Source organism: Kwoniella pini, chromosome 5 (assembly GCF_000512605.2).
Source record: "Kwoniella pini CBS 10737 chromosome 5, complete sequence".
In the NCBI taxonomy this organism is placed as follows: Eukaryota; Fungi; Basidiomycota; class Tremellomycetes; order Tremellales; family Cryptococcaceae; genus Kwoniella; species Kwoniella pini.
Genome location: NC_091720.1, coordinates 519,249 through 537,202, shown reverse-complemented (window position 1 = coordinate 537,202; position 17,954 = coordinate 519,249). Strand labels below are relative to the sequence as shown.

Here is a 17,954-nt window from a genome sequence, read left to right as displayed (position 1 = left end):
CAGGTTATCTAAAACGCGATTGTGTTGTTCAAATGAAGATGAAATGAGGCGGAAGAAAGATGTGGGTCTTGACGGATCCGGGCGCAAACGCGAGATATATGTATGATGAGAGAGTAAGAAGAAAGGAAGAGGTGGAGTGGATGATGAAAGAAAGGTGAGAAAAGAGAAACAAGAGAGATGTATGTTGATGTTCAGTCGGAGCAATTCGCTCAGGGACGTAAATTCCAAACAAAAGTAAAATCAAAACAAGTCGCGCCGATAAACTAGCTATGAACAAATCCGGGATCGGATATTCGACAAGCGTCGTAACAAGTCAATTCGGCAGGATATCGTAATAAATGTATAATGAGAATATGACTTGAATGAAGAAAGGTATGATCATGCTGATGAACAAGAGAAGGGAATAAGATGAAGAGATGAATTGGGTATAAAGGATATGCAGAATGGGTCATAGCGCCGAAACGAATCTATATCCCTGACCCCTGTTACTATCTGGGATAACAGCAACCGTTTTTGTATGCCATTTGAATAGACTACCTCTCACAGCGCATGACCAGGATATGTACCTTGAGTAAGGTAATAGAGCAGGATGTATTTGCGACAAAAGCCAGGCATACAAAGCAATAGAACTCACCTCATCCCTCTTACTTGTCTTCTTCCTAGTATCAGCCGCAGGACTATGAGTACTCATACTGTTTCTTGATTGGAATTGTTGAGTTTGGGGACTATTGTGTACTGGAGAAGCAGCTGCTTCGTATGTTGAGTGTGGTAATTGATGATGTAGACCTTCTTTAGGTACAGGTATACGTGACATTGACGATCAATAGCATGAAATATCAATTATGATTAGTATTTTGAGCAAGTTCAATCGGAAAGTGAGACACAGAATTAACAACAAATCAATACACCCTACAGTAGTTCTAGTCTCATCCGACGCGCAACGACGCGTGTAATCAACGTTTTAAAAGCGGATTACTCTTACTCGGTGGCAAAATGTTAAATATGTATGACGTGTAATACGATATCACTGATGTTATTGCTCGCGCTCGAGCGAGTCTAAAGTGATGAACATGACACAAAGATGTCCATTTGACCCTCTGTAAATATCAAAATACCAAGCTTGGAAAGAACCAAATACTAAATAAAATGAGTTTGGTGAGCTACTTTACGAGCGTTCTGATAAGTCATTTCAGGAGATTCAAGCTGATCTTTCGATTTCTCAGTTACCGCCTGAAGATGAAGGAGATGGAGTGGAAGTAGCTTGGGGTAAGTTTCGATAAGATGGATGATACAAATTAGGGAGAAAAGTAATGAATGAAAATTAATGATTTGGATATATAGAGGATCAACAACGTATAAATACTTTCTCAAAATTAAATAATAGATTAACGGATTTACAAGATTTACTTAAAATAAAAAATGTAAAATTCATCTTTTTTATTTTTTACTAATATAATATAAAAAATGAAAATGAAAATCGCTAATATATAAAAATTTTGATTATAAATTTTTAATTTTAAAAGGAAGAAAAAGAATATTATGATGATTTATCAACTGAATTAGAATTATCAGATGAAGATGAAAATGAATTTATATTATATAAATTAGGAGATTCTTTTTTTAAATTAAATTTACGTGATGCTAGAAAACAATTAAAATCTGATTTAAAAAAATATGAAAATGAAATAGAAGAATTAGAAATTAAAAAAGGAAATTGTGAAAATGGTATGAAGGAATTAAAAGTACAATTGTAAGTTGAAAATACCGTTTATCTTTTGGAAAACTATTCAGTACTTCTTTCTTCAATGAATACTAAGCTTACTCTCGCATTGTAGATACGCTAAATTTGGCAAACAGATTAACCTTGAAACAGGTCTCTAGAAAGGATGAGCAAGAAAAAGTGAATTAAAAAATATCATCATGTATCATGTATCATAATCATGCATCATTATACCCTTGTATCAAACATCTTTTTCAGACATTTCAAAATTAGAATTGACTTGATCTTTATCATTTTCATTTGAATCGATTTCACCTTTTTTACCATATTTCTTTTTAGATTTCTTAGATTTATTTAATTTCCTTCTACGTTCTTTTTCATTTTTAATTTCTTTTTTAGTATATTTACCGCTTAATAATTTTTCTTCTTCTTTTTGTTTTGTTCTACTACTTTTTTTTTCTAATTGAGAAGGAGTTTCTTCTTGTAATATATTTTTTGATGAAATATCAATAGAAGTACCAGGAATTACATAATTTGGTAATTGACCTGTAGTTCTAAGTACTTCTAAACGTTCTGATAATATTTTTCTAGCAATTTTACGATTTTCTTCTCTTGATCTTGTAGGTTGTGATTGTACTCTTATTCCAGTTGGTATATGTATTAAAGAAACAGAAGAATTCGTTTTATTTATAGCTTGTCCACCTGGTCCTCTACCTATTTCAAGAGCAGAAAACTTCAATCAGTTACCTATATAAGGAAATGCAAATTCTGAAATTGCGATTTTATTTTTAATGTGGAATTTTGTGATTGACTCACCTCTAACGAACTTCTCTTCTAATTCATGTTCCGGTATTTCAACTTGACGTTGTCTGGATAATATCCTATTTAACCTTTTAATAGAACCAGGTAATTTAGGTCTATTGAGCAATTGATCTTTAGTCAGTGGTGTTGAAGTAAGATAATCGTCCTGTTTATTCTGGTTTATTGTTAGGTATGTCATTGACTGTACACCATAATATAGACGTACACTTGTAGATGGGACATCTTCGATATCCAGTTGGTCATAAGATTCTTCAATTAATTGACTAGTATCTTCGTGGACCTGCCTCTTGTCATCCGACTCATGGTCGCCAAATAAGTCATCGTTATATATTTGATTGTCACTCGAAGGATGCTGAACGGAATAACTTCGATATACCCAATGACTACATCCTACATGAGGATTTATGGAAAAAGAGTTCAAGCTACTTCGTGGTAGATTCCTTGGATTAGAAAAGCATCTGATTGCCGGTCGTATCACTTGCATCCTTTTGATTAGTTTATGCTTTATCCTGTTGATTCTTGACTGATTACACGCAAGCTCTTTCTGCCGCTCATCAACTCGTTGTCAGACGACTACGACTTGACCTGTTCCCCATCAATACTCTACTTGTAATCTTCCCGAATGCCCTCCACTTGATCAACGTTTCAGAATGGTAAAGAAATCACACTCGGCCGAATTAACCGGTATTTCTAAAAGATTAGAAAATGATTGACCAGTCAAATAACGCGTATTACAAGAAATTGTATTCAACGGAAAATTTATCAAAGTTCGAAAAGATGACATAAGCGATTTACCTTTCTTATATAAAATTAGCGCCAAGCTTTCATTAAAGTAACAACATTATTGTTATTTCACTCCACTGAAATTTGTCATTGCCACCTTTATCAACATATCTCTTTTCATTACATTTCACAAATAGATTATATACCCAAATCACAAGATGTCTTCATCATGTTGTGGTGGAAAAGGTGGTGCAGGATGCTGTAAAACCAATAACAAATCAAATGACGCTTCTGTACCTTTAATAAGAGGGAAAAAAAATATTGATGCCAATGGTCAACCTACTTCTTACGCTGCTGCTGCTGCTGCATCCAATACTCCTAATTCAGGAACAAATAAATCATATGGAGCAGTTTGGACTTTAGATAATGCTGTACCTGCAAGTAATAGGACACAACAACTTGAAGATGTTTTAGGAGATCATGAACCCCTTGGAAGTAAATGTTCAGCCCATGCTTCAGGTGGTCAATGTTGTGAGTGATAACAAGATACTCTTGCAAATTCTGATCTGACATATTGTCGAACGCTGTATCAGGTAAAGAATTGAGAGGTGATGATGAAAGACATTTGATAAGTCCTGAAATCGTCAGAGATGTGTAAGTCTGCCTTCCTTTCTATTGGCACAGATACGTATGGAAGCTCATCTTTGAATCTGTCTGCCCCTTTCCCATTCCCTTGACCTCTTATTTTCAATCTTGTCTCACCTTATCTACGACTCATGACTGGCATCACACCACTCTATTACCAAAATTTTCTCCTTGTCAACGTTCCACGCCTTCGAATCAACCTTTGTCATACAGAATTATAGGTCTTTCAGATGGGTTGACGGTACCTTTCGCTTTGACTGCTGGTCTATCTTCTCTCGGTAGCTCAAGCTTGGTAGTCACAGGTGGTCTGGCAGAGCTGTGTGCAGGAGCTATCTCGATGGGTTTGGGTGGTTACCGTGGGTGGCTTTCCTCAAAATATAGCTGTATGCGTATCCTCACTAACTCTTGCGTATGTCCCTGTAACTCTCTTCTTGGTTTGTCTCCTTAATATACATTTCTGCAACTATGCCTACCTTTTTACGATCCGCGCCTCTTTGTTTGGATGTTCTACCCACTCACAGTCGCTTCACAAGCTGAACTCGATCACTTCCACTACCTTCGACGTCAAACACAAGCTCGAGTCCTTCGATCATGTTCAGGAGAAATGGAACGAGAAGTACATTCTATTTTAGGTCCATTAGGTATCAAGGAACCTCTTTCCAGGTTGATTGCCGAAGACTTAAGGATAGTAGAAGATGACCTGTACGGCCCTGGACAAGCTATCAACGGTAGCGAAGGGATCATGCCCGGAAGTAACGATATTGCACCGGAAACACCTTCCCAAAAGAAGAAATGGGGTTTGATTCCTTGGGGTGGCAAAAAGGATGTAGAAGAGGAAGAAGGTGGTGAAAAGAAAGTAGATGAAGATATGGGATTGACGGCTTTCTTATTGAAATTCGGTGAAGGAATGGGTGAGCCATTTCTTCCTCTGACAGAACTTTCCCCTTGGACATTATATTATATGTGCTGACAGTTTACGGTGTTGGTAGAGGAAGTACCCAAATCTAGACTATACATTTCAGCACTCACAATTGGTCTCTCGTACTTCATCGGTGGTTTGATACCTCTTATACCTTATATGGTCACAGACACTGCCGAAAAGGGATTAGTAATTTCCGCTATCGTGACTGGGGTGATTCTATTTATATTTGGTGGATTCAAGACTTATTTCACGTGAGTTACGGTGTTCTCACATTCTAGCTCTGAATTTTGTCGTTACGTCGGTAGCCTTGGGCTAACGAGCGATTCCACAATATAGCGGTGCTACTGGCGGCTGGGGAGGATACGCTTATGGTGCTATATCAACTATGATTGTTGGTGGATTGGCTGCTGGAGCAGCATTCGGTCTGGTTAAGGTATTGGGCGTTCAAGAATAAACGCGGACATAATGACGAGAACCTGAGACCTATCACCCGAATTCATGATGGCGAATCCTGATTAGTGATGTACATCATGCGTGGTGCAATGACAGTCGCAACCCGAGCTGTTGAGAGTTGATATGAGTCTCGTTGAATCATTTAGATTTCCTGTATAATTAGAATTAGCAAATAGGAGAATTAGATAAATCACATGATTCCTCTTTGAATGAATAGTGAATGGTGTATGTATACCCTTCAGTCTCGAATCAATAGATCATGCAAATGTAATTCTATTCAAAATTGATATTATCTTGTTCAAGTAACTAGATTTGCCACTCATGTTTTGGTATGTTCCTAATACGCGACTCTGCACAGACCTACTAGTACTTTATTTGATTACCAGTTGAAGCCGAACCAACCTTTAACCGGTTAAAAAAAGACAATTTCAAGTAAGAATGGGATTTGTTGTTTTTGCTACATTTACCCCCTAATCACTATTCAAACTTGTCAATTCGTTTATCGTAGCATACAAACGATCTCACAGACACCCTCAACCTTCGACTCCCCACTCTTCTTCATCTCTTCATATCTTTACATTCTTTGCAAACGACAACGGCAAGACTATATATATAACTCTGATCTTTCCACGCGAATCACCTCTTCTTGATTAGTGCTCACAAGATAATATTGGACAAAGTGAAGAGATCAGCTCGACTCATAGCCCTTCGGGGTACAAGCTCAACTTCGAGAACTAGTCGAAGTGCTATAGCACAATATGAACTTGACAATGGTGGTACTGTTAAATTTCCACCTTCAATACGACATGTATCTAGTCGATCAAAATTGGGTTCATCATCCCGATCAAAATTATCAAACGAAGATAATTTAAATAACCATCAACATATATTCGATAATGCTTTTCATACCTCTTCTTCATCTTCTGCTCAACCTTTACCTGATAGCTCTTTATGGGATTATCATACGTCAACTTCGTCACCGTTACCATCAAAATCAAACTTATCACCTTTACCGGATAATTGGCCTAATCAAAAAATATCGACAACTCGTCAGCGCACGTACATACCGACGAAGAGTCAAAACTGGAATGACAGAAAGGGTAAAGCCAAAGAAATTCCTCCTTCAACGTTCATGTCGACTTCAGGTTGGACTAAAAAAGCAGAGGCGTTTGTAGAGGATAGACCAGAATTACAACAAAAAGAATTCGATATTTCACCTCAAAGGTTAGACGATGTGTTTCAAACTTCACAATTTCATGATGATCTTTCTTCAGATTTGACAGAAGAAGAGGCTTTGAGTTTGGCTCAAGTTCTAGGTGAAAGCTCAGACACAGGGATAGAAGACGATTGGGATTTGAGTGCACCTCTTTCAGAAGGCTCAATGAATAGTACCTTACCGCCCCCTTTAATGGAAGATTATCCAGAATTTGATTTTGCCAGTACACGTTCAGTGATAGAAGATTTTCCCAATTATGATCCATTCGCTCCTTCTACAAGTTCTGCATCAATCCAGAACCCCAAAGAATCCATTACAATGAGTTCAATCGCCAAATCACTTCCTCCTTTACCTATACCAGAATATTCACCGGATGATAAAACTCGATTTGATTGGCGTAAGAGAGCTTTAAGTCAACAAAAGAAACAATCGAGATATAAGTGGTTTGGGAATCTTCCTAAGAGGAAAGAACCTTCTTGGACTAAATTGCAATTTGGTGAAAATGGAAGAGAGGAATTAGATAGGTATATCAAGCAGTGAGTTTCCCCTTGTTATCCCATTTTCTATTACATAACTTGAATGGCATTAAAGTCTGAGATCTCTCCGCTGACTATCAACTTTTGGTAGTTTCATTCCCCTACTTGAAGCTGAACAAGCGGAAGAAGAACGTTTGTACAATTCGCGTATAGCGGAATGGTCATTCGATAGACTTAGACGTGAAGGATACGCTTTAGACGAGATGAGAGGTTCAATAGGGTATCAACCGAAATCGCTTGCTGGCGTTGGTACGGTGTATAACTTTGTTAGGGGTAAAGGCGATAGGGAATTGCCTTTTCATCGTTTCACGTGAGTTGAATCTATGAACACACTACGTTTGCCTGTGAAGCGAGCTTAAGTTGATTTGATTTACCAGAATCGGAAGTAATATCATCATAAGTCGTACTGATCCTCAAGTGGACCCCGTGAGCGCTACTCCGGATGGGAAGAACAAGATCATAGGCAGCATCTGGAATGCAACGAAAGGGAATCTGAGAATCATGTTCCCTCAAGAAATACCTGATATTTTGAGTGAGGACTGGAGGTGAGCCGGTGGCAGTGTTCATCAGTGACAATAATAGGAGACTGATTGTCATAATTGGTAGGCTCGACGCAGCGTGTAGTGATTTTGCTATCCGACGTCAAATCGAAGCTATAAAATCCCTAAATCTCGATCCATTTGAACAGGATTTGGAGGGATATTCCGATGTACCTGCAAAAGGCCCTTTCGATTCTATTCAAAAGGAACCTGAACCATCCTCTTCCCCCTCAACTTTAATAGCAGGAAAGCATCAGAAAGATCAAACTATCTTGAGAGGAACGACAGTCCGAGATTTACTGCTGCGGGCGTTCCAAGAGGACTACTTTCCACCGAACCATTCAAGCTCATCCGCCAATACCTCTGTACAACAGGTACTAACTGACCATATCGTTCAAAGCACAACGGATCTTCATCCCTCGGATTTGGACACAACGCCTATTCCCAATATCCAGCTTAGTCCAGCAACCGGAATTTTGGCCAAAAACCAACTTATTCAAAGCTGGATTGAACGACATCGAGGTCCGGGTACACCAGTCAAGGTCGAAGGGGATCCTCATCTAGGATTAAATGAGAGTCAAACGAGAGCCATAGCTATGATGCTTGGGGAGAGGTTGAGCTTAGTCCAAGGTGTATGTGAACGACAGATTTGCTTGACAGTCAGGTACGATGTAAACTGATAGTTCGGGATTGTAGCCTCCTGGTACAGGCAAAACCCGAGTGATTATTGAAACCATAAAGCTACTCAAGAAACACTGGCAGATTCCTCACCCTACATTGGTAACGGCACATACGAATGTAGCTGTTGATAATCTCTTGTCGGGTCTCAGAGCGCATGATGTGAAAGCTGTAAGATTCGGAGCTATCAATAGAATACCTGAAGAATACGGTGATTGGACTTTAGATCGAATGATAGGTAAACATCCTCAATGGTGGAATCTTGAAGAAGCAAGAAAGGAGAAAGATCTCTTGTTACAGAAGAGGTCAAACTTGAAAGAATTATGGAATAGTACGTTACTTGTCGAAAATAATAAGCTGTTGCAGATCTCACAGGATAGCTGAAGTGTAATTGTTGCTTATAGGTGAGGACAACACTCGTTTGACAAGACTTGGTCAGAAGATTTGGGTGATCAGACAAGCTATAATGAGAGAAGTCTTACTTGATGCCGATGTTGTAAGTCAGCTGTGAGGAAGCGTGCTGCCTCTGTGATCGAGCTGACTGCTGCTATAGATCTGCACAACCTGTCTCTCAGCGACTTCTAAAGCTCTGCAAGGGATTGATTTCCCAATTGTATTCCTTGACGAAGCCAGTATGGCGACTGAACCTCTATCGCTAGTCCCGTTGACAAAAGGAGTAAGTCATACTTCAAACCGACACACAGGACATCGTGACGTTAACCGATGACTATTCAGTCCTCTCACGTGGCTATCATCGGTGATCATAAGCAACTTCCTCCTGTCATCGTCTCTCCCGAAGCTCACTCCGGTGGACTGGCTACAAGTCTGTTCGAAAGACTGATTCATGAAGGAAGTGAGTGTTGCCGCGAGTATTCGTCATATTCACGACTTTCTGGGCTGATCCCTAAGCATCTAGATATCCCTTCAATAATGCTTGATACGCAATACAGAATGCACCCCTCTCTTGCTGCTTTCCCTTCCCAGACATTCTATTCTGGTCTTCTCAAAAGTGGCACACCACCTTCACATCGTTTATCACCCGAGACTGAATTTCTTGTTCAAGATGAACAAGGTTTGAGGAAGAATTTTACTTTTCTCAATCATGATCATCCTGAAAGTCCAATGTCAAAAAGTTTAGCAAATTATGGCGACGCCGAATACGCTTGCGACGTCATTGCTGATTTGATGTACAAGAACCCCGTAAGTATATCAATTAGTCTACCAATCTTATCAGTTGGATATGGATGCTGATCAATCGTTATAATGGCTGTTTGATAGAAACTGAAGGGATCACAAATCGGGATTATTACCCCATACTTATCTCAACTTCGCTTATTATCAAATCATCTAACAGATTTTAAAAGACGTCAAGCTTATACCGAATTATTAGGAGTTGAAAGGACAAGAGAATTAGACGATATTGAAATTAGAACTGTTGATGGATTTGAAGGTCGTGAAAAGGAAGTTATCATTTTTAGTTGTGTTAGATGTAATGATGGAAGTTGGATTGGATTTTTAGGAGATTGGAGAAGAGTTAATGTAGCTTTAACTAGAGCTAGAAAAGTGAGTTTAAATTAGTTTCAAACAATTTTTTTCTTTTTGAGGGGGTTGTAAAATTGATATATAATCTTGATTTAATCACTTTTCTTCACTTTAGGCACTTATAATGATTGGATCAAAAAAAACATTACAAAAAGCTAGAATAGGTAAAAATGGTTTAGAAAATTTACCTTCTGGAGGAGCTAAAGTTTGGAGAGATTTGATTTCTCATTTGGAAATTGAAAATTCAATTATTGATGTTGAATAATTTAACAAGGTGATTTGGAATTTAATCAATCACTCGGGAAGGTTGTATATAGTATATTGACTATATTGCATAAATGTATATTCATTTACATTCGATTGTGATTGATGGAAGATTTCAGATGATTGGTCACTTGATAGAAATAATAAGAGATGTTAGTACGCATCATTTTATTAATAAAGTTTTGCAGTCTAGAATTCGGATGATGTCAAAGGAAGGTTTTCATCAATTTATACTTTTTAGTTTTTCATGATGAATCATTATTCAATAATTCTGTTTTATAACCCCAAAGTCAATCTAAGTTTAAGTCAAAGGTATGCACACAATAGAATCGATTTGATGGTATCTTAGTTAAGATATGATTCGGAAAGGAGGCATGTGCGTAGGGTTGATTAATTGATTGTCTTTGATGGTCTCGAAGTATACGCATGTCCCATCTCATCTGTTTTGTGATATACATATATATATGTAGATGAACTTTTCTCTCATCTTCCATTTTTATTAACATATAAGTCTAAGTAAGATAAATATTATACCTCATCTTACTAATTTCGAGTTGTTTTATATCCAAATCGATTTAAATTATTCAATTAATCAACTATTCAGGTTTAACGTATGAAATGTTTGATTTAAAGGAAATGTTAATTCAAGATACAATAAATTATAAAATTCAAAAATCGCCACCCATTAATAAAATAGAAAATAATAAAAATAATCAAGAACATCCAATTGAAAAATTTGATTCTCATTTAATTGAAGATATTTTAATTAATTTATCTATTAAAGATTTAATTTCATGTTCTGAAATTAATAAATTTTTTCATAATAATATAAGAGAAATTCCTTCAATTCAATTTAAATTATATAAAAAATTATATAAAGTATTTGATTTTGATAATGATTATAATAATAATAATGAAAATTTTGATTTTAATTTTAAGATTAATTCAACAAAAAATATAATTAATTTAATTGAAATTAATAGAAATTTAATTAGATTAACACCTAGAATTTTAAAATTAAATTTTAAATTAAATTTAAATTTAAATTTAAATTCAAAAGAAAAAGAATTAATTTTTAAAATTCAAGAAAATTATTTAATTACAATTCCTAAATGTTTATCAAATGATAATGATGCTGACGATTCAGAAAAAAATGATAAATTTCATTTATTTACAATTTATAATTTTGATAATCCTTTTTTTAATAAACCAATTTATTTAAATTTTAAATTTATTATTAATTCATTTTTATAGATATTAAAAAAGATTTAATAATTATTATTGATATTCAAGGTATAATTCATTCAATTTCATTTAATCAATTTTATAAAAATGATATTATTCTTGAAAATTTTTCTCAAGGTATTGAAATACCATTTGAAATTTGGGAAAAACGTATTGAGAATGAAATTCGAATTAACCTTGTCAAAAATTCATTAGATAAAGAAATCTTAATAGTTGAATTGAGTAAAGGTAAATGGTTAATATACGATTGGAAAACTACCGAACTACTTCATGTAAGTTTTTGGTTCTTCAAAAGTAGGATCACAATGAAGTTAATCGTACATTGCATTTAGGAATTTCCACCTGATCCTAAGATCACATGGGGTAGTTTATATGGATCAATTATCAATCATCAAGGTTTATTAATTGGTTTAGATATTCCCTCCTTACCATGGATGCCAAATTCAAAGCCAAAGTAAGTGTACTTATTACACAAACGTGATCTCCGAAGTGTTGACGATATTCTTCCGAAGAGACGCTTGTTTGGCAGTCTTCAATCTATGTTGTAAACCTGTTTGTCCTATATTCGAGAACCATCCAATGGTTTTCCTTGAGATTCCAATCAAAAACATTCAACTTTCAATTTTGTTTAAAATATTAAACCAAATACCGAAAAATAAAAAAATTATCGTACATTCAGAAGGATTACCCATTTTACATGAAACTTTCAATCCTTTTTTAATTAGAATAACTATTCCATTCAAAATTATTATTGGACCGAATCAAGGTTCAATAAGTGAATTAAATATTGTAATTCCTATTAAACAATTAGAATCAATCAAAATGGATAATTTACAAAAAGTTTGGCATAAAGGTAGAACATGGAGAAGATCATCAAATCCACTTGATGGAGTTAATAGTATACCTTTTGAAAAATATTATCAAAGATGTCATTTTTGGATTGACGATTATAATAAAATTGAAAAAAATAGTATTAATTCAATTGATTATCAAGTAGGACAGAAAATTATAAAAATTGATAAAGATTTAATGAAGAAAACAGGTAAATTAAAATTGGAAATTTCCGATTTTAATCATTTGAAAATTACGAATCATGTCAATTTATATGGAGCATTAAGAGGATTAGAATTGGATAAAATACCTGAAGATGGTAATGTGAGTATCAACCAGGTTTTAATTATAATCTTGTGGTAAACAATTTTTGCATTGCTTAATTGAAATTTTGCTTAAATACATTATAGAGACCTGCTAAACCCAGATCAGTACCTCAGTCATACAAATTATCCGAAACTGCCGCTACAACTCACCTATCAGCTAGATTCAAGTGTTCTGGTATTTTGCCTTTGGGTATGCCTGGAGAAATTGAGAAGGTTGTGTGTGATGAAAAAGGCCAGAAATTGATAATCCAACAGGTAAAATGATTTGTCTTTTGCCTTTTCCTTTCGTTCATCAGCGATGGGGTTATAGTCTGACAATTCATGTTAAATTGCAGAAAAACCAAGACAAGCTGTGGATACTCGATTTTGGCCCTTAGATCAGGATAAATCATTTCCACATAAAAGCGGTCTGATTCGACATTCGATGTGTAATAGGTATTCAAACGCATGTATAAGTATATATGTCATTTAATTATAAGCAATGTTAGTATTAAGAAATACAGGATGACTTATGCATGATTTATGTGAATATAATATTTTGTTCTTTAATACAACATGTGACTTGACGAAGAATATATATAATTTTGGTGAGATCTTTTAGATTTGCTTGATTATTCGATTATTATCGATGTTTTATTTTTGGATCTCTAAAAAGGTATTTACAATTTGTACAATGATAAAAAAGTGTCATATTTGTCGTTATTCTTCTTGCTTGATCTTGATAAAATACGGCTCTATTAGTGAATTGATCTTCATCAGTAAACAAATACTTTTTAATTTTTCTGACTAAAGAGGTTAAGAAAACGATTAGATGAAAAGAAAAAAAAAACCGAAATACTCACTCATGATTTGAACATTTTGGACATTCTATATTTGATCTTTGTAATGTTGGATCTGTTTCTAAATCTTTAGTTTCTCCTGCTTGTTCTCTGTAAAAATACAAAGTAAAATACTATTAGTTTTTAGTTTATTAATCGTATCAATTCATTCAATTCCAAATTGAGAAGAAAGTCTGTAAACAGATCTTCCTATAATCATCCTTCATTTTCAAGTATTTGCCACTGTCAAATTAGTCTTTATAGCTTTTCATTCCTTCTAAATACCTGACGACATATTCTCATTCATATATATAACTTGAATAAACGCTTTACTCACCTTGCAATTGTCAAAAGATCATTCTTATATACACAAGGTGCCATTCCAGGTTCAGGATGAGCATTTTCTGCATATTGACAATTTCTACATTGATATAATAAGATTTTGGCGTTATTATCGGACTATTAATGGAATCAATTAAAATATAAGCTACTATTTTATCATTGAAGCAGATAAGGATAACTTACTTTAGGATATAAAAGATTATTGCTATTGTTGATTTATCAGTGTCTAGTTAATGCGATGTCGAAGGAGAGAGATAAACTTACCATTCGCCGCAGAATCGTAAGGATGGCATGATGAAAGATTATATTTCAATTCTCTTAGCGAATGCCAGTAATATCCTTGAGGATTTTGTCTACTTGAATTGAGTGAAGCTTGGATTTAGTATTAGTTTATGTTGATGTTGTTGTTGTTGTTGTGAGTCGAGCGCGAGAATTGTTGAAGTGATATATGATGATAAATCCGAGTAATTATATGTTGATACTCAGTAAATGTAAGGTTAACCTGTCCTGTTCGAATGTTCCGATAAATAGGCCTGCCACTTTCATAAAAGATTTTGGTCGCACACCTAATTTAAGGGACATGTGTATTGATCTTGATCACGGTGAGTCTCCTAAGTTAAGTTACCCTATTCGACTTTTTACTTTTTATATAAATCAAACCACAACTCAGATGTCTTTACATTTGTCTCACTTTGTCACCAACAGGAACAACTATCATCTATCACTACTTATTGTCATTCCAATGTCATCCTTGTAATACCTACTCATCCGCTAATCAGCCTTGTCCAGCAAATAATCAACATTCTTTGTTCATAATTTTCCATCAATCCTGTCATTTTCGTATTTGGAACAACGCGACAAATTTCAACTAAATTACCGTAAGCTTAAAACCCTTTCGAATTGGATTCAGACCTTGCACCTCAATTCACCGCATCTCCAACGCCGCACGAGCCTCACATCGCGTAAATCATTCAAGAAACAGAAGAGAGCATCTTCAATTCGCTTTTCATACATTATCAAGCTTTATAAATGATATAAATCATCATCTCCGCAGATAGATAAAAAAGACAAAACTTCCTTCACACTCGGACATGCATGACGTCCATCATTCCTTGATAGACAACTCAACCCAAGGATCAGCCAAAAACAACACTATCGAGCCGATATATTCCTTCTCAACTATTAATTCAGCTCACAGAGCTAATCCTCTTCCCACAAGATGGCTTTGAATCTCCCTTTTCCCTCTCCACTCAACCTACCTATACCGCGTCGGTTCGTCATCTTGATATTATCAGGAAGTGTTCTAGTTTTATTTTTGCACACATTCGCTCCTTCAACTCTACCTCCAGCTTTAACACCGAATTTACCACACCACGAACCTGATGCTTCATACTTTTCACCTTCGAAATGGTTACCACCAATACTTAATCCAAATACACCTTCTAGACCAATAGAATTTGATGAAGATGGACAATGTTTATTTTTAAGTCCATATGATGCTTTATCAGCTATAGAAAAACAAAGAGCAGAATTATTAATCTTAGAAAAAGTTAGTCCTGGTATAGTTAAATCACGTTCACCTCCTTCAGAAGGAAATGATTATGATCCAGATTTCGATGATGAATTTTCAGCATTATCAAATGAAACTAAATCTTCACCTACTGGTCTTACTCATCCTATATTAGGTTTACTTAGAGAAGGTGAAATTAAGTGGAACTCTATGTTAGCTAGACAATCTCAATCATTAGAAGAAGCTGTCAAAGTATATAAAGATAAATGGAATAGAAATCCACCAAAAGGATTCGATGAATGGTAAGTAGAATCATTATTCCATCAAGTTGCATCGATTAAGTGATTCAAGCTTATAAGATTTGCAGGTGGCATTTCGCAGAGAATAACAATGTTCTCTTACCTGATGAATATGACGCGTGAGTCTTCAAATAGGTTCTGAACACCTCGTTGCGTTTTGGATATTGACTTGGTGACATATAGAATCATGGACTCTTTATTGCCTTTTTACGGTTTACCCATCAAAACTTTGCAAGAGAGGTTAGAAGAAGTCGAGAAAATTCAGGAAACATTCACCCTGATTGTTCACGATGGAAAGGTCGAATTACAATGGAATGACGAGTACTCTAGAGATACCTGGTGGGCATCAAGACCAAGAGCGGATTCGCAAATCAACTTGTTAGAACCTTTCATCAAACATATTGGAGCATTCAGAGCAACTTTCACCATCCACGATCAACCTTCTATTTTACTTGATCATGCTAGACAAGAGGAATTGCTGAATGCCGCTAGAAAGGGCACCGTTTCCAATCATGCGAATGAAGATGATAGATTCGAACAAGTTTGGAGTAAAGCTTGCGCAAAAGATAGTCCGTTGAACAAGGGAGAAACTGAACTGCGTGAGTTTCTATTCGATTTACATTTGTAGTAAACGGGGCGGGGCGGTGTATATACCGGAACGTGCGAATATTTAGCCGAGTGGTTGATCATAAATCGTGGACCTGGATTGTTGACACATGCTGATTGTTCTAATTGAATTATGTAGCTGCCGCCGATTCGTTCATCAATGCCCACGGAGCTGCTATGGACATCTGCCAGCATCCTGCTTACATGGAGAATCACGGTATGCTACTAGAAGAACATAACTCGGAGACACATCCTAAGCCCCATACCAAATTATACCCTATCTTGGTGCCTTCAAAGACTATGTTGAACGGCGATATCCCAGTTACGCCTATTGGTAGAGATGGTAGAAGAGATGATGTAGGGCCTGACCCAGAATGGACTAGGAAAAGCGGCAAACTTTACTGGGTGAGCTCATTATTCGCTTCTCGTTTCTTTCTCCTGCTTGGTGCGCAAAGGCTGATATACAGTTTGTTGATGCAGAGAGGTCTCGCAACGGGCTTGAACCATGACAAAAAGAAGGGGGCCAAGTGGAGACAATCTCATAGAGAACGATTACATTTCTTAGCCAATGATCGGACAGACTCTTACACTGAAGTCCTTTCTCCAGTGGGATCAACTGGAGAAGCTGAATTATCCAGATTACCGCTTAAAGAGCTGGGAGAGTATTATATGGATGTCAAGCTTGCCGGTGGGCATTGGCAATGTGATTGGGATGATGGGACATGTGATGAGATGGAGAAGGAGATAGAGTTTGCTGGAAAAGATAATGCTGAAAAGAGTAACCAATACAAATATGTGTTCGATGTGAGTTATCCTGTACCTCAATTGTGGTAAGACAAAAGAATGACATCTTATTCCGCTTGTGTAGACCGATGGAAATGCTTGGTCTTCGCGATTCCCTAGATTGATGGCTAGTAATAAGTGAGTTGAAGGCTGCGACGTTAGTCATGTACGCCAAGCTGACGCGGTCTACCTAACAGCGTCGTCGTGAAAGCTACTGTCTTCCCGGAGTGGAGTGAGTGCAGATGTATAACTCGTCGTCGAGTGCAAGCAGCTGACCGTGTTTACTTGCTTAGATACCAAATCTCTACCAGAATGGTATGCCTATGTCCCATCAAAAATGGATTATTCGGATCTGTTCTCCATAATGTCCTTGTAAGTTACCCTCTCCGTTCTGAATTGTGCCAGAGCTGACATTTCTTTTGTAGCTTCCGGGGTACTCCCTCAGGTCGAGGAGCACATGACGAGGTTGCCAGGCGGATAGCATTGAATGGTCAATGTTGGGTCGAGAGAAGTAAGTCATTTTGAGTCCTCTTATTCCAACTCAAAGCTGATTGCAGAATTCCTTCGTAGCATGGCGAAGAGAAGATTTACAAGCATACATGTTCAGATTGTATCTCGAGTATGCCAGGATGGTCAGTCCAGATAGAGATAACGGTAAGATGGTGAGTGTTAGCTTTTCTTTTATCGCTATTTGGGACTTGCTAATTTGGAATTAACATCGTCTCGCAGGACTTCATATTGCCAACAGCAGGTCACAATACGCATATCCCTTCAGTTAATCATGCTGGGGGGGCTGTACCCGTTGCAGCAGCTGTGGTCCCACCGATGATAGATGAGTGAGATTACTTAGGAAGGACGTTGATGATAGGTGGCGAAGCAGATACTGCGAAGTTCAGTCTGTAACAAGTCGAGAGGGAATGTACAGTACAATAGGGAAAAGAACGAATATTACGGAGGTTAGATAGTAAAAGAATAAAACTGAAGTTAAGCCTGATTCCAATAAGCATTTCAAGCATTTTATAGATTCCAAGACAAGACAAGATGAGATAGAAATTAAGCATGGACATTCCAATCAAAATGTGTTAGATTAGAGATCTTTTCGGTTCATTTGGTATTAAATATATACATACCTAT

At 36.4% G+C, this 17,954-nt stretch overlaps 8 protein-coding genes across 8 annotated transcripts; 5 read left to right on the top strand and 3 right to left on the bottom strand.

The window, feature by feature from the left end:
* Positions 1–533: 533 nt before the first annotated feature.
* I206_103957 (uncharacterized protein) lies at positions 534–814 on the bottom strand (the record flags this gene model as incomplete). The annotated part of the gene is made up of 2 exons (XM_019156200.1): positions 534–566; positions 635–814. 2 exons carry the CDS (start codon positions 812–814, stop codon positions 534–536), a joined length of 213 nt encoding a protein of 70 aa, XP_019011158.1.
* A 332-nt stretch (positions 815–1,146) lies between these two features.
* Positions 1,147–1,881, top strand: I206_103956 (uncharacterized protein; the record flags this gene model as incomplete). Its single annotated transcript, XM_019156201.1, has 5 exons — positions 1,147–1,155; positions 1,224–1,266; positions 1,342–1,421; positions 1,524–1,750; positions 1,836–1,881. 5 exons carry the CDS (start codon positions 1,147–1,149, stop codon positions 1,879–1,881), a joined length of 405 nt encoding a protein of 134 aa, XP_019011159.1.
* An 80-nt stretch (positions 1,882–1,961) lies between these two features.
* On the bottom strand, positions 1,962–3,026 carry I206_103955 (uncharacterized protein; the record flags this gene model as incomplete). Its single annotated transcript, XM_019156202.2, has 2 exons — positions 1,962–2,434; positions 2,537–3,026. The coding sequence occupies 2 exons, from the start codon at positions 3,024–3,026 to the stop codon at positions 1,962–1,964; spliced, it is 963 nt and encodes a 320-aa protein (XP_019011160.2).
* A 457-nt stretch (positions 3,027–3,483) lies between these two features.
* I206_103954 (uncharacterized protein) lies at positions 3,484–5,286 on the top strand (the record flags this gene model as incomplete). Its single annotated transcript, XM_019156203.1, has 6 exons — positions 3,484–3,796; positions 3,859–3,919; positions 4,124–4,266; positions 4,432–4,821; positions 4,900–5,083; positions 5,169–5,286. 6 exons carry the CDS (start codon positions 3,484–3,486, stop codon positions 5,284–5,286), a joined length of 1,209 nt encoding a protein of 402 aa, XP_019011161.1.
* Positions 5,287–5,606: 320 nt separating this feature from the next.
* On the top strand, positions 5,607–10,061 carry I206_103953 (uncharacterized protein; the record flags this gene model as incomplete). The annotated part of the gene is made up of 12 exons (XM_019156204.1): positions 5,607–5,614; positions 5,940–7,037; positions 7,129–7,347; positions 7,415–7,582; positions 7,644–8,208; positions 8,273–8,585; positions 8,659–8,750; positions 8,808–8,930; positions 8,990–9,107; positions 9,171–9,454; positions 9,533–9,817; positions 9,912–10,061. 12 exons carry the CDS (start codon positions 5,607–5,609, stop codon positions 10,059–10,061), a joined length of 3,423 nt encoding a protein of 1,140 aa, XP_019011162.1.
* A 635-nt stretch (positions 10,062–10,696) lies between these two features.
* I206_103952 (uncharacterized protein) lies at positions 10,697–12,839 on the top strand (the record flags this gene model as incomplete). The annotated part of the gene is made up of 6 exons (XM_019156205.2): positions 10,697–11,174; positions 11,315–11,577; positions 11,638–11,759; positions 11,818–12,460; positions 12,547–12,717; positions 12,798–12,839. 6 exons carry the CDS (start codon positions 10,697–10,699, stop codon positions 12,837–12,839), a joined length of 1,719 nt encoding a protein of 572 aa, XP_019011163.2.
* A 245-nt stretch (positions 12,840–13,084) lies between these two features.
* Positions 13,085–13,915, bottom strand: I206_103951 (uncharacterized protein; the record flags this gene model as incomplete). Its single annotated transcript, XM_070202859.1, has 5 exons — positions 13,085–13,196; positions 13,305–13,391; positions 13,618–13,739; positions 13,806–13,827; positions 13,887–13,915. 5 exons carry the CDS (start codon positions 13,913–13,915, stop codon positions 13,085–13,087), a joined length of 372 nt encoding a protein of 123 aa, XP_070058960.1.
* A 926-nt stretch (positions 13,916–14,841) lies between these two features.
* Positions 14,842–17,660, top strand: I206_103950 (beta-1,2-xylosyltransferase 1; the record flags this gene model as incomplete). The annotated part of the gene is made up of 11 exons (XM_019156207.1): positions 14,842–15,434; positions 15,500–15,550; positions 15,615–16,030; positions 16,177–16,442; positions 16,518–16,841; positions 16,906–16,958; positions 17,018–17,052; positions 17,114–17,192; positions 17,246–17,331; positions 17,391–17,482; positions 17,550–17,660. The coding sequence occupies 11 exons, from the start codon at positions 14,842–14,844 to the stop codon at positions 17,658–17,660; spliced, it is 2,106 nt and encodes a 701-aa protein (XP_019011165.1).
* Between the last annotated feature and the right edge of the window lie 294 nt (positions 17,661–17,954).